The sequence below is a fragment of the Hippopotamus amphibius genome, chromosome 8 (assembly GCF_030028045.1).
Source record: "Hippopotamus amphibius kiboko isolate mHipAmp2 chromosome 8, mHipAmp2.hap2, whole genome shotgun sequence".
NCBI lineage: Eukaryota > Metazoa > Chordata > Mammalia > Artiodactyla > Hippopotamidae > Hippopotamus > Hippopotamus amphibius.
In genome coordinates, this window is record NC_080193.1 from 97,614,055 (window position 1) to 97,638,252 (window position 24,198).

Genomic DNA, 24,198 nt, shown 5'->3' on the forward strand with positions numbered 1-24,198 from the left:
CAATTAAGAAAATGGTAATAGGAATATACATGTCAATAATCGCCTTAAATGTAAATGGATTAAATGCTCCAACCAAAAGACACAGACTAGTTGAATGGATACAAAAACAAGACCCTTACATATGCTGTCTACAAGAAACCCACTTCAGACCAAGGGACACATATAGACTGAAAGTAAGGGGATGGAAAAAGATATTCCATGCAAATGGAAGTCAAAAGAAAGCTGGAGTAGCAATGCTCATAGCAGACAAATTAGACTTAGAAAGACCATTAAAAGAGACAAGGAGGGACACTACATAATGATCAAGGGATCCATCCAAGAAGAACATATAACAGTTGTAAATATCTGTGCCCCCAACATAGGGGCACCTCAATACATAAGGCAAATGCTAACAGCTGTAAAAGAGGAAATTGACAGTAACACAATAATAGTAGGAGACTTTAAGACCTCACTTATATCAATGGACAGATCATCCAAACAGAAAATAAATAAGGAAACTCAAGCTTTAAATGACACATTAGACCATCTCGATTTAATTGATATTTATAGGACATTCCATCCAAAAACTACAGAATACACTTTCTTCTCAAGTGCACATGGAACATTCTCCAGGATAGATCACATCTTGGGTCACAAGTCAAGCCTCGGTAAATTCAAAAAAATTGAAATCGTATCAGCTGTTTTCTCTGACCACTATGCCATGAGACTAGATATCAGTTACCTGAAAAAAACTGTAAAAAATACAAACACATGGAGTCTAAACAATATGCCATTAAACAACCAAGAAATCACTGAAGAAATCAAAGAGGAAATCAAAAAATACCTAGAAACAAATAGCAATGAAAACACAATGACCCAAAACCTATGGGATGCAGCAAAAGCAGTTCTAAGAGGGAAGTTTATAGCAATACAGTCCTACCTCAAGAGACAAGAAAGATATCGAATAAACAACCTAACCTTACACCTGAAACAATTAGAGAAAGAAGAACAAAAAAACCCCAAAGTGAGCAGAAGGAAAGAAATCATCAAGATCAGATGAGCAATAAATGAAAAAGAAAGGAAGGAAACAATAGCAAATATCAATGAAACTAAAAGCTGGTTCTTTGATAGGATAAACAAAATTGATAAACCATTAGCCAGACTCATCAAGAAAAAAAGGGAGAAGATGCAAATCAACAGAATTAGAAATGAAAAAGAAGTAACAACAGACACCGCAGAAATACAAAGGATCGTGAGAGACTACTACCAGCAACTATATGCCAATAAATTGGATAACCTGGAAGAAATGGATAAATTCTTAGAAAAGTACAATCTTCCAAGACTGAACCAGGAAGAAATAGAAAATATGTATAGACCAATCACAAGTACGGAAATTGAGACTGTGATTTAAAATCTCCCTACAGGGGCTTCCTAGGTGGTGCAGTGGTTGAGAATCTGCCTGCCAATGCAGGGGACATGGGTTCTATGCCTGACCCAGGAAGATCCCACATGCCGTGGAGCAACTAAGCCCATGCACCACAACTACTGAGCCTGTGCTTTAGAGCCCATGAGCCACAACTATGAGCCCATGTGCTGCAACTACTGAAGCCCATGCGCCTAGAGCCCATGCTCCTCAACAAGAGAGGCCACAGCAATGAGGAGCCCGTGCACCACAACGAAGAGCAGCCCCCACTCACTGCACCTTAAAGAAAGCCCACGCACAACAAAAAAGACCCAACACAGCTAATAAAATAAATAAAATAAAATAAAAATAAAATAAATAAAATAAAACCTCCCTACAAACAAAAGCACAGGGCCAGATGGCTTCACAGGCGAATTCTATCAAACATTTCGAGAAGAGCTAACACCTATATTTCTCAAACTCTTCCAAAATATAGCAGAACAAGAAACACTCCCAAACTCATTCTATGAGGCCACCATCACCCTGATACCAAAACCAGAGAAAGAAGTCACAAAAAAAGAAAATAACAGGCCAATATCACTGATGAATATAGATGCAGACATCCTCAACAAAATACTAGCTAACAGAATCCAGCAGCACATTAAAAAGGTCATACACCATGATCAAGTAGGATTTGTCCCTGGAAAGCAAGGATTCTTCTATATATGCAAATCAGTGTGATACATCATATCAACAAATTGAAGGATAAAAACCATATGATCATCTCAGTAGATGCAGAAAAAGCTTTTGACACAATTCAACATCCATTTATGATAAAAACTCTCCAGAAAATGGGCATAGAAGGAAATTACCTCAACATAATAAAAGCCATATATGACAAACCAACAGGCAACATTGTTCTAAATGGTGAAAAACTGAAAGCATTCCCTCTAAGGATGGGAACAAGACAAGGGTCTCCCCTCTCACTATTATTATTCAACATAATTTTGGAAGTTTTAGCCACAGCAATCAGAGAAGAAAAAGAAATAAAAGGAATCCAAATTGGAAAAGAAGAAGTAAAACTGTCACTCTTTGCAGATGACATGATATTATACATAGAAAACCCTAAAGATTCTACCAGAAAACTGCTAGCACTAATTGATGAATTTAGTAAAGTAGCAGGATACAAAATTAATGCTCAGAAATCTCTTGCATTCCTATACGCTAACAACAAAAGAGCAGAAAGAGAAATTAAGGAAACTCTCCCATTTACTATTGCAACAAATAGAATAAAATACCTAGCTATAAACCTGCCTAAGGAGGCAAAAAACCTGTATGCAGAAAACTATAGGACAGTGATGAAAGACGTCAAAGACGATACAAACAGATGGAGGGACTTACCATGTTCTTGGATTGGAAGAATCAATATTGTGAAAATGACTGTACTACCCAAAACAATGTACAGATTCAATGCAATCCCTATCAAATTACCAATGGAATTTTTCACAGAACTAGAACAAGAAATCTTAGGATTTTTATGGAAATGTAAAAAACCCCAAATAGCCAAAGCAATCTTGAGAAGGAAAGATGGAGTTGGTAGAATCAGGCTTCCTGACTTCAAACTATATGACAAGGCCGCAGTGATCAAGACAGTATGGTACTGGCACAAAAACAGAGAGGTAGATCAATGGAACAGAATAGAGAACCCAGAGGTAAACCCGCACACATATGAGCACCTTATCTTTGACAAAGGAGGCAAGAATATACAATGGAAAAAAGATATCTTCTTCAGTAAGTGGTGCTCGGAAAATTGGACAGCTACACATCAAAGAATGAAATTAGAACACTTCCTAACACCATACACAAAAATAAACTCCAAATGGATTAAAGACCTACATGTAAGGCCAGACAGTATCAAACTCCTAGAGGAAAACATAGGCAGAACACTCTAGGACATCCATCAAAGCAAGATCCTTTTTGACCCACCTCCTAGAATCATGGAAATAAAATCAAGAATAAACAAATGGGTCCTCATGAAACTGAAAAGCTTTTGCATAGCAAAAGAAACCATAGGCAAGACAAGAAGACAACCCTCAGAATGGGAGAAAATACTTGCCAACGAAGCAACGGACAAAGGATTAATCTCCAAAATATATAAGCAGCTCATGCAGCTTAATACCAAAAAAGCAAATAACTGTCCACAACTGGGCAGAAGACCTAAAGAGACATTTCTCCAAAGAAGACATGCAGATGGCTAACAAACACATGAAAAGATGTTTAAGATCACTAATCATTATAGAAATGCAAGTCAAAGCCACAATGAGGTATCACCTCACACCAGTCAGAATAGCCATCATCAAAAAATCTAGAAACAATAAATGTTGGAGAGGGTGTGGAGAAAAGGGAACTCTCCTGCACTGTTGCTGGGAATGTAAGCTGGTACAGCTACTATGGAAAACAGTTTGGAGGTTCCTTAAAAAACTAAAAATGGAACTACCATATGACCCAGCAATCCCAGTACTGGGCATATACCCAGAGATGACCAGAATCCAAAAAAAACATGTACCGTCATGTTTATTGCAGCACTATTTACAATAGCCAGGACATGGAAGCAACCTAAATGCCCATCAACAGATGAATGGATAAAGAAGATGTAGCACATATATACAATGGAATATTACTCAGCCATAAAAAGGAACAAAATTGAAGTATATGTAATGAGGTGGATAGACCTAGAGACTGTCATACAGAGTGAAGTAAGCCAGAAAGAGGAAAGCAAATACCGTATGGTAATTCATATATATGGAATCTGAAGAAATGGTACTGATGAACCCAGTGACAGGGCAAGAGTGGAGATGCAGCTGTAGAGAATGGACTTGAGGACATGGGGCTGGGGTCTGGGGGTGGGGGGCGAAGGGGAAGCTGGGATGAAGTGAGAGAGTAGCATAGAGATAGATACACTACCAACTGTAAAATAGATAGCTAGTGGGAAGTTGCTGTATAACAAAGGGATATCAATTCGATGATGGGTGACGCGTTAGAGGGCTAGGACAGGGAGGGTGCAAGGGAGTCGCGGGTGGGAGGGGATATGGGGATATATGTCTAAATACAGCTGATTCACTTTGGTGTACCTCAGAAGCTGGTACAAGAGTGTAAAGCAATTATATTCCAATAAAGAGCTTAAAAAATATATAGTACCTCTAGCTCTGTTAATACAACATGCAAATCAAAACTGACAGCAATTTAAATATTTATTGCGGAAAAAAGAAAAAAGCCTCAACTAACAGCTTGTAGAATACTTTTAAATTTTAAACCCATTAGTATACAGATTAGATTTTTTTAAAGATCTTTCTTTGGTTGCCGTAGTCCTGCAAGTATAGTCAAGCAACATGTGATTATACTTGTAGATGACTTCTGTCTTGGAAATTGATGTCTGTTTGTCTCAGTTGCCTCTGTCTGTCTCTCTAGGTGTAATGTGCCACTGAGTAAGCACTGTGTCCAGGCACAGCGCTCATACTTTACAAGCATAACATTTGCCATCTTGCTGTGCTGAAAGGAAAATTCCTTAATTAGGTACATCCATTTTGTATTTACTTCTGTTATGTTCTTAAGGACATTGCTGTCCTAGCAACAGCTACGGTCCATTCTATAAGTGCCAGCTTAAGTTACCCTAAATGTGTGTCAGCCACAGTAGGAACAGTTTCCTTCCAAGTGTTGCTTTTACCTTTTAATGTGTGTCAGCCGTCTGAATGTGTAGCCCAAATTTTTGAGTCAAACTTTTGACCAACAATGAGTGACAATTTGTCTTTACAATCTCACTGCCATGAAAGTCATTTATAGACAAACTTAAAATGAAGCCCACAAGAAGAAAATTCTTTTCTGATGAACATAAGTGAATTTCAGTATATCTTTGGAAGCAACCTCCCAACCATGAAGTTTTCATCCCCTGGGAAGAGAAGTCCCTACCAGAGAACTTAAAAGCTTATGGAGAAAATAATTTTGAAGTATTGCCATCTGAAGTTGAGACCACCTACCGAAGGGACTACCAGCAGCGTGCCATCCTAGTCACATGAGCAATTGGAGGGTGAACACAATTGATTTTTCTTGATTTCCTGTTTTCTTCCTTTAGTTTCATTTGAGGTGCTTGTGGTTACTGTTTTCCTTATAACAGACAAAATGCATGCTCAGAGGCATTTGTTTTCGTGTGCCGATTCTCCAATCTAAACACTTCATGTCTTAATTGATTTTATCACTACGTAGATGTCTCCTGCTTTATGGGCCACCACCTGGTCCCAAAGGTGTCGAGTAACTTGGACGCTTGAGACAGGAAAAAGTTTTGGATCCCTTATTTCTAAGTATTATTATATATTATTATTATATTATTTCTCAGCGTCCCTCACCCTTGCCCTCTTGCTGTTACAATTATGTAGAATTGTGTAGCCTCGGTTCCACCTGTGTTAACTTGTGAACACCTGTGTGACCAGTCTCACCTGCCAGCTCTATCCCCTCCTGTAGTGGAGGATGCAAGTCTGGGGCCCAGGTTTGCTTCGCTTCAACTTCCCTTAGTGGATACCAAAGCTACCTTGCAAAAATCGCTTCTGCCCTGTATCCAGTAATCCTTTGTTTAAACACCGTGCCCAGCTTTGTGCTAATCCTAGGCTCATTAAGCAGAATTTTCTGCTGTAGACCCAATGTGACACCTTATTTTAAAAAGTACATATTCAACTTTTACTTAATGAGCCAGTGGTAATAGACTGTAAGCTAGGAAAGCTAAGCTCTCTATGACTTGTCCCCCTAATTCTTGTAAAACAAGCCATTGAAATCCCCATTTCTGTTTTCCTTTATTTTGGAAAATCCGATCCCTAGGGCACGTGATCAGGCTCCAGGCCTTCAGTCAGCGTTTGTGCAGTGTTTCCCGCAGCTCACTGTCTCCCGCTGGAACGCTGGGTGGGAGGGAGGAGGCCGGGACAGGCGTGCCCACCCTGCTGTGGCCACCCCCCCCCCTTACAGGTGTGCACAGTGGAAGAGGGATCGAAACTTGCCAGTTTTATTTTTTCTATTTTAATAGAGCAAATGAAAATTTGTCCTCTCACTGTCTTCCTCTTCTTTCCTCTCTTTTATAAAGGCACCTTCTCTTCTATTTGCCCCTTTTCTCCTCTTAGACCATTTCTTCCTTCCAGAGTCCTGGATTTCCCTTACCAAACAAGGGGGAGCAGGTAGCGTGGCTGGCCACACGTAGAACGCATTGGCTGTGCTCTTGTCCTAGTGAGAGAGAATCACCTGGATCCAGACGCAGCTCTTGTTACTTTTCTCCTGTGCCCGGGAGTTTTCCTCCTGCTGGCCGGGGGCAGAGGGGCTGCAGTTGGGAGCCAGGAAGCAGAGAATGGTGGTTGGCTTCTCCTCAAGATCTCCGCCTCAGTAACACCTCATTGCAGCCAGTTGAACTAACTAGGTGCCCTTGTTAGAAGAAAGACTGTGCCCTCTTGGAGAATTATGCCAACATTTCTGCTTCAACCCCCAGCAACAGATTCTTTTGGGTGTCTATAATGAAAGGCCCCTTGGGAAATGGACTATACAAGCAGCAAATAGGATTTTGGTTAAATGGTGACATTTGTTTCCCAAAGTGTATCAGAAGGGAAGCTAAGCTCTTCAGAGCATGTGTTCATTAAAGATTTGAAGTGGGGTGGGAAGCAATAAAAAAAAAAAAAAAGGCCAGTGGGTTCTCTTGTGAGATAGTTTTTTGTTCCTATGAATTGAATACACTCTCTGAAAAGTTTCAAAAAGAGACTGGGAAGAATTTATTTGCTTTGATCCTGCATGTGGAGTGTTCCCTACTACAAATGCCTTTTAATTTAGAAACATTGTTGAAAAGTCTGTTTGAAAGTACATGAAAATATAATATGTAAATAAGTTCTAATTAGTTATTTCAGTTAATTATTTTTTGTCTCTGCTTTGCAGCTCTATTTTCTCCTCATAATGTCACTTGTCAGAGTCCAACTTTGGCCTCCTCCAAAAAAAATGTGTTTTTCTAAGGGTCATTATTAAGAAAACACATTTTTTCCCCCTCTGGTTGAAAACGTCACAGTGATAAAGTAAAATCGCACGTTGTGTATCTTTATGGGGAATTGTTTCAGTTTTAGTCCATGATTTGGTAGTAGGATATTAAAGAAGGAAATTTTGCAGTTAATTGAATGAACGGGTATCTCCTTCTTCAAATAAACAGTATGTGTTGTTTTTTAGAAAATGAGTCTACACCAGGCCACTAACTGGCCTCTAATTTTCTTTCCTGACCATCCTATGTTCTTTCAATGACAGATACATTGGATTTGGAGATTAAAAGTTTTAATTCTTTCTAAGTCGAATAAGATGCTTCTCAGTGGGGACAGTGAATACTCTGGAAAAAACGCTGGTAAATAAAATGAACTGTTGTTTCTACATAGTAAATTTTTGAAAATTGACTAAGAACTTGAAATGTTGACTTTGGAAGCCTAGAAATTAAACTGTGTGACAAATTATGAACTTCTCACTTAGCAGCCTGCCCACTCTCTGCACTTTACTTAAATAGAATCAGAATTTTAGAGCTTGGAGGGACCTTTGGAGTCACCTACAAATCAGGGAACAATCCTCAGCTTTTACCCACCACAGTCCCTGGTGGTGGTTGGTTGGGTAGAAATGCAGCTTCCTGGGCCCTACCCCAGATCAAAATCTCTGGGCCCAAGTTGGGGGTGGGGGGACTACATTTTTCATAAACATCTCCAGAAAATTCTAATGCTCACTGAATTTATTGGCAAACCACTGATTTAAAGGGAACCTTTTTTAAAAATAAATTGATTTATTTATTGGCTGTATTGGGTCTTTGTTGAGGCACATGGGCTTTCTCTAGTTGCGGCGAGCGGGGGCTACTCTTCATTGTGGTTCACGGGCTTCTCATTGTGGTAGCTTCTCTTGTTGTGGAGCACAGGCTCTAGTCACATGGGCCTCAGTAGTTGTGGCACATAAGCTCAATAGTTGTGGCTCACGGACTCTAGAGCGCAGCCTCAGTAGTTGTGGCTCGTGGGCTTAGTTGCTCCGTGGCATGTGGGATCTTCCTGGGGCAGGGATTGAACCCATGTCCCTGCGTTGGCAGGCGGATTCTTAATCACTGCGCCAACTAGGAAGTCCTAAAGAGAACATTTTTTTAAAAAATATTTATTTATTTGGTTGCGCTGGGTCTTAGTTGTGGCTTGCAGGCTCCTTAGTTGTGGCATGAGAACCCTTAGTTGCAGCAGGTATGTGGGACCTAGTTCCCTGACCAGGGATCGAACCTGGGCCCCCTACCTCAGGAGCGTGGAGTCTTAACAGCTGGACCACCAGGGAAGTCCCGCAAACCACTGACTTAGACTAACCCTTTATTTTGAGGTGAGCACAGCAGGCCTGGAGAGTTTGATGAGCAGGCCTGGAGAGTTTGATGGGCCAGCCTCACCACGTTCCCTAGGAAAGAGCGAGCTTCCTGACTCTAGGCTGTGCTTATCTCTGCACCGTATATCCAAAACACTCCTAAGAATGGGGATAGGTTGAAACCTCTGGATCATGAGGAGCTATCAAGCTTTAAAACAAAAAAAAGTAAACAGTTTAGTGAGCAAAATTGAGTTTATTTGGAAATAGCAGAAGAATTGCAGTTCAGGACAGGCAGAATACTGTGACCCATAGGCAAGTCTGGAGAACAAAGGAGAGGAGCAGTTCTATTATAGAGGAAAGGGGACGTTGGGAGGGGCTGTTTTGAAGACAAGTTCTTTGGACGCCTGTGAGTATTTGGGGTTGTGGTGGCTTCTCATTGGCTAGGTTGTTGCTGGGCAAGGAGAAAATCTTCCTTCTTGGTGCTAGGCTATGTAAAGTAAGCTGCCACAAGTGAAATGTGCCTACTACTAAGGCCTCCCCTTTCAGGGCTTCCTGCCTCCATTTTGAATAAGGTTTTCATTTATTCATTTTCATAGGGTGCGTTCAGTATAAGAGTAGGAGAGCATAGTTCTAAATAAGTTGTAAAGGTAGAGACACCAAGGACTGCAGGTACAACTTTATGTGCTGCTGCTTCTGTCTCAGCTAAAATGGGCATGAACCCTAGCTATGTTCTCTCAGCCTTTCTCTCTTTTATGAGCCTGGAGACCTGTGCAAAGTAGTGAGGCTGTTTAGTTTATTTAGTTGAACTTTCACCATGTTAGGTTTTGGACTGTGTGCCCAGTTGATACACACATTTGTAGGCTTATATGCTTTTTTAAAATGCACATTTGTGTATTTTAATATTGCCTATATATATTGCATCTAGGAGGTTATAATAAAGTCACTTAAAATTATAGAATAATAAACCCAGTAGGACCTACTTAAGCATATATAAACATTCAGCAAATGCTTACTGGTGTTTATTATATCCAAAATTCAAACAAGCAAAAAACTAATATAACAAATTTATTTTTGCAGTGTTTTATGGTGAGAGTTTCAGCTAAAATGATGATCCTGAATTTCTACAAGATCATGCCCACTTTCTGAATTATTAGGGAAGATTGAATTCTATTCATTGCCATTTCAGTGTTAAGCCAGTTTGACTGTCTACTAATTTTCGGAAATAGTGCCACAGTCTCTAGAATGCGTCCAGTTCTAATCAACCCTATTTCACAGTTCACATATGAACGTGTTTAATGTGTAATTCTTAGAATGGGCAACGTATTTGCTCAGGGATATTCACCAAAGTAGGCTGTTTCCAGGAGGCAGGTGACCAGGTTAGGAGGATCAATTCCAGAATAGCTCTGGGAAATTAAAATCTCTTTATATGCATGAGGGTGTTTATATGCCAAATAATATTCAGTTTATCGTCTCTTCAATATAAACATTTGTTGCTGGTCTGTCACGTGTAAAGGTCTATGTTAAGTGCTAAGGATGAGAGATCCTTAGATCTGAGCAGTTTGTAGTGTGGTTCTGGCTTACAGGCACATCAAAAAGCACAGTCGTTTAAGGAGGCATGCACCACACGCCAAACGAGCAGAGTGGTCAGGGGTGCAGCAGACTGCATTCCAGTGTCCGTAGCCTAGCGACTGTGACAGCGCCTCCCACGCCCAACAGAAGCAGCAGGTGTGTTTGGTTCTTCCTCATCTTTCACGCATATCTCAGTCCTCAGCCAGTGGGAAAAACAGGAGCTTGTTATGATTTTGTTGCTACTCAGCAGTAAAGAAATAGCTACCTGGGAAGAAAGAGCATTAAGCTCTGGAAGCATAATTCCAATACATGTACTCCCCGTCTTTCAATACATCTTGTATTTAAAAACAATAGGATCTAATTCTCTTTCTGGAGGGTACCCTGTGAAACTGCTTCATGACTGATGCCATTTTATTTGTGATGAAAGTGTAAGCGCTAGGAATTTTATGATACTTTCCTTCATGAAGCTCATGTGATTAAGTGTCTTCTTAGGTTGGCAGTTTGTTAAATAAACGTGTTTGAGCTCCTTCTAATGGAAATGGGGTGCAATACTGATCATGTTATTGTTACTGTTATTATTAAGAGTAATCTATTCTGTACCCCATTTTATGAAATAGGCTTCATGTGAGGTTTCTTTGATAAGTATAGGTCTTGGCACCTAACCGTGAAATGGGCCATGAGGAAGTATTTCTAAAATAAAAGCTGTAGATGAGGAACGTCAGAAAAATCGGTGCTGTTGGTATAATCCTGATTCCCTGTTCTGGATGTTGTCCTTTGGGTTGGCTGTGACAGAATTTCTGTTATCAGTAGAATGTAGTTCCTCCTAGCTAAAGGAAAATGATGGCTTCTTTCTAGCAGGCCATGATTATTACCAGGTCCCCTGACAGTACCAGGACGGTACTCACAGAATCATGGACTTCCTTGACTTCCTTAGACATGAAAGGGGCCTTGGCAGTCACTTGCAGGCAGTCAATGGTCTTCACTGGTGGGCGGGATTTGGCAAAGTAGAGATCAGAGAAAAGGGCATCATGAAAGGAGAAATAGATCGTGCCAAGATGTGGATGGTGGAGTGAGCACACTGTGTTCATTTGGGAAACAGGAGAGTCCTCTGACTTTAGCAGAGAGGTTCTGTTCCCATTGGAGAGTAGTAGGAGTAGGTGGCTGGAAAGGAGAGATGGGGACCAATCAAGGGACACATTCCTTTCACCGATTTTGTCAGCAAAGCAAGGCTACACATCAGGTTTTAGGATCATCTTAGAATCAGACAAGTTTAGAGCCAAACCTAAAGTCCATCTCTTACTGGCTGAGTGATCTCAAGACAAAATGCTTAACGTGGCTAAAACCTTAATTTATTCATCTGTAAAACAGAGTTGATAATATCTTCCTCATAGAGATGTTGCATGGGTTAAGTAAGATCCTGTATGAGAAGCCCCCAGCCAAGTGCCTGGTGGAAGGAGGGTTTCTCAGGAGGAAGTGAGGAGATGAAAGGGGGTTGGTTGTAGAGAGACTGGTCTCTGGCCACTGTGGAATCAGAAGAGACCAGAAACGGTACCAATGTCAGCAATCCCCCAGGAGACGAAGGGGGATGGGAGCTGCCAGGCTAGGAAAGGGGACATGTCTGTATACGTATTCTCTGCAGTTTCTTTCCTGTCATAGACCTTTGTTTCACTTGAGGATTGTGTAACTTCATTCTGTGGTATTAGAAGTACAACAATCACAGACTCTTTCTTTTGCCCTGAACAGGATGCCAGCGATCCATAGGCCTTTCCAGCGGGAAAGCCAAGGTGTGCAATTACAGCGGGTGGTATTACTGCAGCAGCTGCCACGTGGACGACAGTTTCCTCATCCCGGCCCGCATCGTCCACAACTGGGATACTTCAAAATATAAGGTAGGTACTGAAACTGGGTTCACTCCCTAATAGCGATTTGGGTGTTTACATGCTCTCACGTGGATTCTAAAGATAATGATATAAGAACTTGAGGCAGACTTGATTCAGTAGTCTCATAGAAGCTACAACTTCATGCTCTGTTCCCACTGTATACTCTTGCCGTTGCCTGTGGTTTTAACTGCCAGGGCTCATACGCTGACGATTCCTACATTTACCTCCAGCTCCACTTTTGCTACTGAAAGTGAGATCTGTGGACTTGATTGTCAGATGGCATTTATCTCAACTGTAGTTTTCAACCTAGTAGTCCTCAAAATACATGAACTGGTTAGCTCCATTACATAGCATTTCCACCCTTGCCTAAACGAGGTAATAGAATTTGGCAAGTTGAGGAATCTAACCCCCATGGGAGCCATACACTAGGCTTAGGATTTTTTTGTGGCCCTGGGCCCTGCCACCTAATAGAGATTCTATTATCTGATCTGACTAGAAGCTTTCCTGATCCTTCTGCCAGAATATTGTCACATCTGCCTTGAATGAACCTTCCATGCAAGGTGCTACGTAAAAACAGGCTGTATGATGGTTTTTATACCTCCTTGCTAGTAGGTGTCTGAGACTTGCTTTCATTGTAACTGTATACCTTGGGAGCAAGGGAGACGGGGAAGGAACCTGTAGCTGTCACCTACCTGTAACCTTTGAAGTTTAAAATGAACATGACAATTGTGAGTGGCCAGTTGGCTTAGATCCTTTTCTGCATCCCTGAGCAGCTCTGTCTTCTGTTCTACCCAATAATCATCCACATCTTCACTGTCTGCAAGATACCCCATCTCAGTCCTTCTCAGCATATGACCTTGCTTCCTACTTTGAGAAAATTGAAACTAGGAGATTTGAATATGAATACCTGTAAATTTATCTACATTTGTACCTATCCTTACTGCTTCCCATCCTGTATTGGGAGGAAGAAGAGCTTTTTCTCTTGTTTAGAGATCGTCCTTCCACATGTGTTCCAGATATTTTTTACCCATTTGGGGAATCCCTGTTCTTTGTTCCCGAGCTGATAAAAGCATGTCCGCCTTGGTGAAACATCAGATGCTCCCCACCTTCCCCATTTGTGCCTTGTTGGTTCTCCCTGTGCCACCATCACGCATGCGTGGGTTTCTAGAATTACACTTATTTAAGGATTAATAGCAGGAGCTTGTTGTTCAACAAGCCTTTGTCCAAATCCTCCCTCCACCTCTAACTAGGTGCTCGATTGGTTGGGGCAAATTACTTGAACTTCCCTGAGCCTCCATTTCGTAATCTGTAAAATGAACCCAGACTAACTGGGTTCAAGTCTTAGCTTTGTCACTTACTAGCTCTTTAACCTGGGTGAGTTATTTAGTCTCTTTGTGTTTCAGTTTCCTCATCTGTAAAATGAGGACAATAGTAACTCATAAGGTTACTGACGGTTAGAAGGGTTCATGCGTTCAAAGTACCTTGCACATATAGTGTGTGCAGATAAGCATCTGTTCTCACTCCAATTCATACACTTACCTAAAAGGTGTGTGTGAATTGGAATAATATAAGGAAAGCACTCTTTGACTGACTGTGGTGAGCACTTAACGAATGGAAGTGGTTATTTTCCTCACCCTCCCGTTTATATACCAGCCAGCTGCTTATCTGTCTTCTTGCTAAAGGTGAGCTCCCTGGATGCTGGGGACCTGTCTTAGTGCAGTTCCTGGTACATAGTAGGTAAGCAGGAAGAGTCAAGCCTGTCCTATGGGTGCCTCAAACTCAGTATGCCCCGAATTGGCTTCCCCACCCTCACTAGATGTCCACACCTCCCCCACCGCCTTCCGAGTACGCAGGGCTCCACCAGTCCCACCGCCAGTGCTGGGAGATATCCTGGATGCTTCCCTCTGCCACACCGGCCCTGCCTAATCAGTTAGCAAAAAGGTGGTAGTAGTGGCAGTACCTACTTCATAAGATTGCTCTTTGCTTGAATGAATAATTCATAGGAAGCACCTAGTGCAGTATCTGGAAAATAATAAGTGCTCAATTAATGCCAGCTATTTAATTAGCTTATGATTGAATGTAAGATAAATCCAAATCTCTTAGCTTGACATAAAGACCTTTTGTGATCTCTAGTCCTGGCCTTTCTAGCCCTTTTATCCAGTGCTTTCCTGTCCCCATGAGTCTCTTCAGGAAGATCACACTCCTTCCCATTGCCCAGTCCTGCCAGGCTGTTGCACACCTCTTGTCTTCCTCTTGCCCTCATTCAAATCCTAAACCCAGCTTAAACCTCATTTCCTTTCCTGATTCTTTCCTTCCCCTCTGCCAGACAGTTATCATTCTCTCCTCTGCATTTTGTACTTGACACTCTGAATATAGGCTATAAATATATTTGCCTTGTGTGTGTTAGATAAAAACTTATTTAGAGGGAAAGAACACTAGTTGAGTTTGGTTTGAACTGTTTAAAGTAACGTACTTGAAGCCGGGCTTTGACAGCTGAGAGGTGTGTAGAGAGTGACTGAGCGAAGCAGCCCCAGCCCCGTGATTGTTGAGGGCTTAGGCTGGTGGCACCTGTCCAGAGAATACATGCCCATCAGTGGACCTAAAGCAGAAAAGGTGGCACTGAATGAGGAAAGCAAAAGACTCGGGCATGGTTTATGAAGCCATGAAACAGAGGAGATCCAGGTCTGTTTGCAGTGGTGGCTAAAGGCCACCCAAACCATCAATCTAGCCATCGCTAATGCTTGTAGTCTTTCTGTAAAGCAGATATTTTTGTGGTGGTGGTTATTCAAGTGACAGGGTCTGATTTTGAGAGGATAGGTAAGTAATAAAGATACTAGGTGCCCTCACGTCATCCATGAAGAAAATGTCCTTGTCAGACCATTCCCTCCTAGGATTTCAGTGAACCAAGGAAGATTTTAAAGCAGGAACAGAGCTGGTCGATTTTATCTGGATCATCTCTCACTGGCATTAAGTAACTATATTCCATTTAGTCCAGTGTCTGTCTGTCTTTGCTCAGATGCCAGGATTTAACTTAATGTCCCTAATTGTGAGGATCAATTCAGACCTGTTTCCAAGACCAGACATCGTTCTGTTCGCTCTGCCTGCTTTCCTTAATTGCAAGTACGTGACTGGCTTGAATATCCATTTAAAAGAGTGAAAAAATGGTTTCACAGAGCAGAATGAAATCTGTCATCTTAAGCGTTTCCTTGTCTGCCCTCCAGAGTAATAATAATCCTAATTATTTTTAAAGCAGGATTTCATCTGTTTTCCAGTGTACATCCTGCAGATTGAATTGAGATCCAGGATTACCTAGCAGCTAAACCCCATCCTCCAGTTCTATAGCCATTTTCTAATGAAATTGTTTTTGCAGATAACTTTCCCTCTACCCACCACCCCCACAGCTCAGCAGTATCCAGCATGACAAAGAGGTGGTAAGGAACTCACACTTAGCCTGAACTCTTCCTAAATTGTGCTTTTAAAAAACATTTTTGTATCCTAGCCTGAATATTCACATTCCATTTAGCTAGGGGTTTTCCATGTTACATAAACCATTTCCTGTCTCTTCATCTTGAGAGGCATTCAAGGCAAGCTCTGTTGCCCTTGCAGAGCTGGAGAGTAGCTCGCTGATGGGAAAAACCACTTGTTCGGTGTCATTTGGAGATTCTGAAAACAAGTTGTAATTAAACTTAAGATCTCCTGATTCCTCCTCCATTAGCCCACAGTGCCTGTTTTAATAAGACAAGAAGTATTATGGTTGGGATTGATCTTATTAAAACTTTTGCCATGATTTTTCATAGTAGAGATGGGAAAAAATACTGGAAGGAAACATTATACCAAAGCAATCAGTGGTTATTTTACTGTGGTAAGATTATGGATGATTTTTTTTTCTCTCCTAATCTGTATTCTCCAAATTTTCAGCAATGTGATTACATTATTTTTATTATTTTATAAATTTTAACTGTCACATAGCTCATATATTCAGAAAACATGTACTAGAAATCAACATTTTTTTAATGCCTCAGAATTTTAATTATGAGTATTCTATCTTGTGATCAATAACTTCAATGTGGTTTAATATTGTATGGGAGTCTGTTTTTTTCTGTAAGGAAATTGCCTTGTACCACTATACTTTCATTCTTCTTTTTTGAACATAATATACTTTCACATTTCGAGGTTTGAAAGTACGAAGGGCATATACACATAGATAATCTCCCTCCCTCCTCTTCTTTTCACCCACTCTGTTCTTCCACAGGCAAGCAAATTACTCCTTCCAGAGATATTTTACATGCATGTGCTTTACACAAAAATGGCAATAGACAATATAGTATACATGCTGCTCTTAGAAAATATTCCATTCAGATCATAAAACTCTTCCTTGGGCTTTTTTAAACAGCCATTCCATATTACATCATGAATTTCACACACACACACACACCCACACACACACCAATTTATCCTTGTTTTGATGGACATTAAGATTTTTCCAGTCTTTCTAGTATAGACACTGATTTCGTGAATAACTTTATACATCATTTTGAATGTAAGTTCTTTCATTCATGAGTGAGACTACCTGTAGGTAACTTCCTAGATGCAGGTTGTGTGCACCTGTGAGTTTGAAGGATGTTGCCAAATTGCCCTCTGTCGGGGTTGGATGCTAAACTTTTACCTTATATCTTCTTGCAGGTGCCTTTCTTCCCTTAGTACCAGGATGTCAGCTGTCACCTCTGTTGTCAGTGTGCTGCCTCTAGCTGTCCTTCCCCTTTTCTGCTTTATTAATTCTAAATATGTTGTGAACTTAGAAACAAATCAAACTGTTAGAAGTGTGTGGTTCTGAGTCATGGCCAGAGCATTGTAAAGTACTCATTCATCTGTTCAGCAAGTGTTTATTGAACACTTACTATGCTCACCGTTCTAGGTGTTGGGACAAAGCCTCTGTGTTGTGAATTTCTCGTGAGGGAGAACGGTAGTAAACAAATACACAAACAAGTGACTTCTAGATAAGCGTTATTGGACTTTAGTTTTTCAGAGTTAGACAAATGGGAACCCACACACCAGTATACTGCCTCTGTAAATTATGGGTTCATCTCCATTGGTGGCCCACTTGCTTTCTCTTTGACTCGGGAGGAGGGAAGGACAGAACAGGGACAGGGATCTCCTCTTTTAAAGAGTGATGAACAGATAGTTTTTGGTAGAGTTATTAAAAAAATAAAAGGAACTGTGACTGTAAACACTGCTAAACAGCACAGAGCAGTGTATCTCGACATCTGAGTGTTGGCTTGATTTCTGCCACGAGATGACCACAGATAAGTCATTTAAGTTCTTTGGACTCAGTTTTCTCTTCTATTGAGTATAGGTAATGCTAGAGAAAGATGTCCCTTCCTCCGGTTGGTGAGCGGGGCCTAGGCTAACTTTCATCTCCCACTGCCCCCTCCGTACAGCCTGCGTGACGTTAACCGGCCCCCCTGTCTGTAGTCAGATTGGTTGGGAAGTGGCTGGGTTAAGCAGCTTTTCTCTGGTACTCCACGTCCCAGAGCTTTAATACGCTAACATGCTGCACTTTGAATCACCAAGAGAAGAATGTGGCCTGTGGCATATTTCTTGTTGGACCTCAGTTCGTCTTTTCTGTTGACTAGCATTCCTTGGGACACAGGTTGAGAAAAAACTGAACTCGACTACCTGTACCCGTTCTTGTTACTCTGAGATAATGTTCTCATCTGTCTTATTCCGATACGTTTTCCGCCACATCATTGTCCTCTCGAAATCGCCATCTCTGGTCACCACGTTGCCCTTGCCCCACTGCTTTACTGCCCAGGGCTGTTTCTGTGGAGAAGCACACCAGGACACCAGTTCCGAACCTCGCAGAATTATGTAAACCTGAACAACATGGGAGAATTGTGTTTTTCAGAGGTCGCTGTCCCCAGCGTAACAAAAGATATGTTATGTTCAAATCTATACCAGTGATGCTTAATGTTAAAATCAAGTGACAAGTATGCGTATTTATAAATACATATATGTATCTCGCAGATTTGTCATTACTAGTTTATGGGTAATTATAACCTGATTCCTCCTGAGTGTGAGATGGGGAGGAGACCTGTTTCTACCTGGACTCCTCGTCCTCAACCGTCTTGAGTCGTGTTGACTGCAGAGCTGTGGAAAGAGAACCAGTTCACAAACTGCAAGAAAACCACAGTCACAGAATGGAGTTCTTATAGCTTAAACTATTCTAAGTTAAAAGACCAATGGGAAGAAACTGTTTTATATTAATAATACTAATATCATTAATAAATATGATTTAGTAAAATACTAACAGGCCAGTAGGTTGGAAAAAGGAACTATCAACCCTATAAAAATTGCTTCTAATGTGAGTGAAGCAGGATCATGGAAAAGAATGCCAGCTTAAACCATTCACCTTTTTAAAGGAAAGACTAGCGGACTTATCCGTCTGTACCTATGAGCTAAATTTTCATATCAGAAACAGCACTCAGGCTTTTGATGTTTTTCATAATTTGGTAGGCAAGAAGTAGGACAGTAGCTCTTGGCTTTTAGGTAGAATATATTTCATGTTCACATATAACTCATGAAATATTTCTATTAATAAGAAAGAAACTTTCTCTCACATAAACTTTGTCACTTAAGAATATCATTGGCTTCCTTCGAGTAACTGTATATTTTTTTAAAAAGCTTTTTAATCACAGTTGAGTTTGAAAGTAGAATGCTCATACCAGTAAATGGAGGGTGGTTTCGAACTTAGAGCACTGTATCCCCAATGATGTCCTGTTTTGCAAAAACAGCATTTCATGCCGAATTTTGAGTTTTCTCAAAAATTCCTTCACCGATGTAAATGGTTGTTTCTCAGGAAAAAAATGAGCATGTACCTTGCTGCCCAAAACGGCTCAACATGGCAGGGCTTTATTTGTTCACGTACTCAGGCAGCCAAGGTCACAATATGCTCTGTATTCTGAACACTAGCTAAGAACGTCAGGAAGCAGTGCCTCAGACCTTATTGAAACCAGCTCTGTTTTTGTTTTTAGTAATTTCGGTGTATGAATGCTGATGTCAGTAGCTGCCATCCCATTTGTCTCACTGCTTTTACTGTCTCTGTAAAAGACTCTTTTCCTCCATTCGGGCTTAAGTACCACCTGAAGAGAGAAGCCTTTTAAGGCCTGGGAGACTGGCCGGTGCCCTTTGTCCTTGTGTTCACCTACTAAAAGGTAGCATTGTTAACCTAATTCAGCAGGGCCCTGGCTCAGTATAAACACTGCTCAGCAGAGCCAGAAAGACTAATTGAATTGTACAATACATCATTCTTCAGCAACAGTTTCAAGTGGACTGTACTTCATTCTCCAGAACACCATCCGTTTTTTCCCTCATTTAAGAGTTTTAAATATAGCAAATATTTCACCATGATAAACAAAATACTTGAACCCAGTTCTGTCTTTCCCCACTGAACTGTGAGCTGCGTGAGGACAGGGCCCTGCCTGTTGTGGTCTCCTCTGAGTGCCGGGTGCCTGCTATAGTGTCTCCCGTGTGTGTACCTGTGTCTCTAGACCTCAAAATAGGCATTATTTAGCCCTGTCAACTGTTACTCCCATTCTGCTTAAATAGTCAAAGGTTTTGGCTGATTCTTGGCTCCTCTTTGTGAGCTGGGTTTGCAGAGACTGTAAACTTCACTAACTCTAACGCTAACTCTGTAGGACCCCAAAGGATCACACAACAAAACAGGCACCTCAAAAATAATCATTTATAAGGGGAAGAAATGACTTTTATTAGGGGAAAAAAAATCCACTTTTTTTGCCTCTGTGTGGGAACATAGACATTTCTATGAGCTTTACAATAAAGAAAATAATACTGAATTTCATAAACGTGTTTTTAATCAACATACAATAGCCATACATTTAGTTATCACATGTACGTATTGATAGATTTCGTGGTTGTATCTGCTTGTTGTCCTCTGTCCCATCCTTACCCACCAAGTGAATTTCTGTTTATCTTTCTAGCCCTTGAGCCAGACCTGTCCAGACCTGCTTTGCCAGCCCCTGGCTCCTAGCTTCCTTCTCAGCAGCAGAGTTGAGGTCTCCCTCCTTTAAACTCCCAGTGGACCTCATCCATATTCCTTTTGTGGTGGATGACAGGCTACGTGATACATGTATTTTTTGTTTTAATTATTTGTCTATTATACTCAACAGTGAATCTCATGAGGGTAGGGACTCTATCCTATTTTTCTTCATCAGTATTCTTCTAGCCTAAAGTGTGGAACAGTGGATTTTCAGTTTTTTTAATAAGCAGAGTTGTTCGTTTTATGTTGAATTCTAGTCTTACTGCCAGTACTAGAGAGGTTTTGGTGGAAACTTTGTGGAGAGGTCCGCATCCTTAGTATCAGTGAATTGTAATGTAAAGTTTCCCTCAAACTACCCATGGGTTATGCATTATTTAAGCTACTCCCTCTGTATCTTTGATGCATTGTGTTTCTTCTGTTTATTTCTGCTGATGACAATGACGTTTTAAAATCAGCTTTCATACTCTTGACATTTACTACCAGAAGTGGATATAGAGTTGGATGGATCTATTGGCCAGAGTCAGCCTAAGCTCAGTGCTGTTCTTATAACAGCAACTCTTTTCTGCTTACTAAAGTTTGTGTTTTAGCCCGTTTTCTATACACATTGTTGTGATATAATATCCTTATCCCCCCCTTTTGGGGAGATATCCTTTTATTCCCTTTGAATTTTGTAATATATGCATGGTTTACCTATCTTTCTAAAGTGGCTACTTTATAAGAAGTGTTATAGAATATATATACATATATGTGCACATAGTTTTAATTTTTAAAATCAACATTGCTGTTGAAAGTGTCTTAAAACTTTTTATTTTGAAATAATTATGGATTCACAGGAAGTTGCATAGATAATACAGTACAGAGAGGTCCTGTGTATCTTTCACCCGCTTTTCCCACTGGTTATGTCTTAAATAACTATAGTACAATATAAAACAAAACGGAACAGGAAGTTGACATTGGTATGCTGGGTCTGTAAGTTCTGTGTCATTTTATCACGTGTAGATTTGTGTAATCACATGCTCAACATACAGAGTTAATGAGTTCCTTTCAATACCCAGGTTGCGTTTACCAATTGAGTTTCTGGAAGAGAGAAAGAAAAGCTACATTTTATACCTGGTTCCACTGTGGGCTTTTTCATTTGGCTGTGTTCAGAAAATGATGTTACTTTGGTATTTAAGCTATGGTTCCTAGTTGGAGGAGGTGTGGAAAGCCGGGTGATTCGCCAGCGCTGATGGAGACAAGTTTCTTTTGTAGGTGTCTAAGCAGGCCAAAGAGTTTCTGGAGTACGTGTACGAAGAGCCCCTGATCGACATCCAGCAGGAGAACCCCATGCTGTACGGACACGCCGAGCCGCTGGCCACCGTGGTGCGGCTGCGGCAGCGGCTGAAATCGCTGCGAGCCTATTTGTTCAGCTGCCGGGCAGCGGTGGCCGAGGATCTGCGCCGCAGGTAAGAGTCATAAATGTCAGACGGCTCCGGTTTGTTTTTCTTTCCCGCCTCGGGAGGGTGGTTAGATGATCTCCAAGGGCCTTTACGACGCAGAGCGTCTCGAATTCTGTGGCTCTCCCTCTAGGCTCATCTGTGACTTTTCCCTCCGAGGGCCTCTATCCGGTTGAGCCAAGCACAATGAAAATAATATCTCAACATAACTGAAGACTTTTAACCCATGGATCGACTTCCCATGACGGTGAAGACCTCTCTTTACCTATAGGTTCACTTATAATATTCATGGGAGTGTCTTCATTGATCACTTATGTAGTGTTTTATATTTCCCTCAATTTTCACTTTCTGTTATCATCAGGAAAAAATAAGCATGCTTGAAATAGTTCATAACTTAAAAATATTTTTTTCAATGGGAAATTAGCGGGTGGTTGTTCAGAGCTTATTTTGCAGACAGAAACAAACTTGGTAAAAGATGCAGGCTCTAGAGCTGGAGTTAAAATGTATTAAGAAAACAAAAACAAACAAACAAAAATATGAAAAGGCCCAGGATTCTGTCTTTTCATGTTAACCATTGGCATAGGCTGCTTTTCCATAGCTTGGTTATCTCAGAGTTTAGGGAACACACAAGTTCATACCAGGCTCAGATCCTCAATGTGAAATTGAAGTTAAAATGTGCCTACTCTCATCAAATTCCTTCTTTTACAGTTAGGTTTTATTGGCATTTAAATTCTCAACCTTGGCATATATGAACTAGCTTATACTTGAAATAATTGTTTATGGTGTTCACAAGTCCCTAAACATACCTTTTAATTTTTTTTTAATAGTAATTTAAAGGCATACACATTAGTCATGATTTTTGGAGGCAAGCCTATGTGAATAAGAACCTTTGGAAAGTGATATCGTTTGTTATTTGAAATCCAATTAAGATCCAAAGAAACTGACAAAACCCCAGGCATCTGAAGAAGAGTTTTGAAAAGAACTACATGTAGATAGTAAAGGATACATAATATCTAGACAAGCTCTCATAAAATAATAATGAAAAGACAGCTGCCATAAAACAAAATACTCCTCAGTGGTAGTCATTCTATTACCTAGTTGTTTTTCAGAAAGCACTGAAAGTGGTCAGGATTTACTCTTGTGAAGTCTAGGCAAATCTTAATTTTAAAAGATTAGGGCTTTGCCTGAAAGGCAATAAAATTATATGTCTCAAACTAATTCACCAACTAAACCAGATACAAGCTTTTTAACATTCGAATTATCTTTGTTCTATTACTTTCAGTACCTTTTGGCTTTGCTCAGAGCTGGTTTTTCTTGTGCCTATATTTTTAAATGATATTAAAATCTACACATGGGAATCATGTTAGATACCTTTATGATATAATGTTTTACTTTGGTTAAAGATGCCAAATCTGGGCACACATTTAGAAATTAAATAGCAGCTCCTCTCTTCATATGGATGACTAAGAATACCTATGCTGCTCCAGCAATTTGTTGGTTTACCACCATGTACTGTGCCTCATGGCCAGACCACCAGGAAAGGAATGGAAATTCTAGAAAAAAAGGCATCCCAAGGGCTGTGAATGAAAATAGGAGTCTTTTCTTGCTTTTCCTTTTCCTTCATTTCTCTTTCCTGGACTTGTTCATGACCATTACGTAGTGTAGTGCCTGGCGTAAGGAAGGTGTTCAGTAAGTACTGAATGGATGGATGGAAGGAGGGATGGGTGATGGATGGATGTCTGTTACAGTGTCACTTTAGACCACCGAGCAATGGCTGGTAGCCCAGTTTTGAGGAAGGAGTCATCTTCAAATTCTTCTTTTTCTTACTTCCCTGTGTCACTTAGCACAGTGTTTGACCCATCTGAAACCTTCAAGTATTGTTGAATGAACGAACAAATCAACTAAAGAACAAATCAAATCAGCCAAAAAAAGATTTAGTTGGTTCTGTTTCTGGGATAAGTCTCAAGTCTTCCCTTTCCTATTCACTTCCAGTGCACTCCCCTGGTTCAGTCTCAGGACTCTTTCAGTATCCTTCTAACTAGTCTGTCTCACTTGGGTTTCTCTCCTCTCTGATTGAACCTTTGCATCAGACAAATTATTAAAGCACAAGTATGGAATTAAAGATTTCCCTCAATCTAATTCAGTGTATTATTCTACTCTCTCAAACACCGTGCACTTCAAACACAAATAATTATTTAACTCTTCCTGCAGTGCATTCTGTTGTGGAAATTAAATGGCTTTTTACAACTGAAGGGCTGACAGTGGTGCTTGTACATAGTAAACATTCAGTAAATACTATTATTATTAACACTGCTTTCTTATTCTAGACTGTTCTTGTCTCTAGCTTTAAAAATCTTTGTTAAAAGATTCCACTTAAAAGCTACCCCTGATGCTCTGTCTACTGGAATCAGGCCCCTTCTCCTTCTACTCACTGTATCAGGAGAGGGGTGAGCAAGAGGAAGTGGGCTGGAGAGCTAGCCGGGCACAGGGCCTGTGGTT

General features: G+C 40.6%; 1 protein-coding gene across 4 annotated transcripts in view; it reads left to right on the top strand.

Annotated features, from left to right (window-relative positions):
* PLEKHM3 (pleckstrin homology domain containing M3) overlaps nucleotides 1-24,198 on the top strand; it is a 198,023-nt gene that overhangs the window by 82,263 nt on the left and 91,562 nt on the right. For all 4 annotated transcript variants that reach the window (XR_009055126.1, XM_057745975.1, XM_057745974.1 and 1 more), the window contains exons 4-5: nucleotides 12,071-12,216; nucleotides 21,515-21,708. Coding sequence is in view for 3 of the 4 variants with exons in the window: in XM_057745975.1 (XP_057601958.1) it covers nucleotides 12,071-12,216; nucleotides 21,515-21,708 (340 nt within the window). In the remaining variant the exon portion in view is untranslated. The remainder of the gene's footprint in view (nucleotides 1-12,070; nucleotides 12,217-21,514; nucleotides 21,709-24,198) is intronic.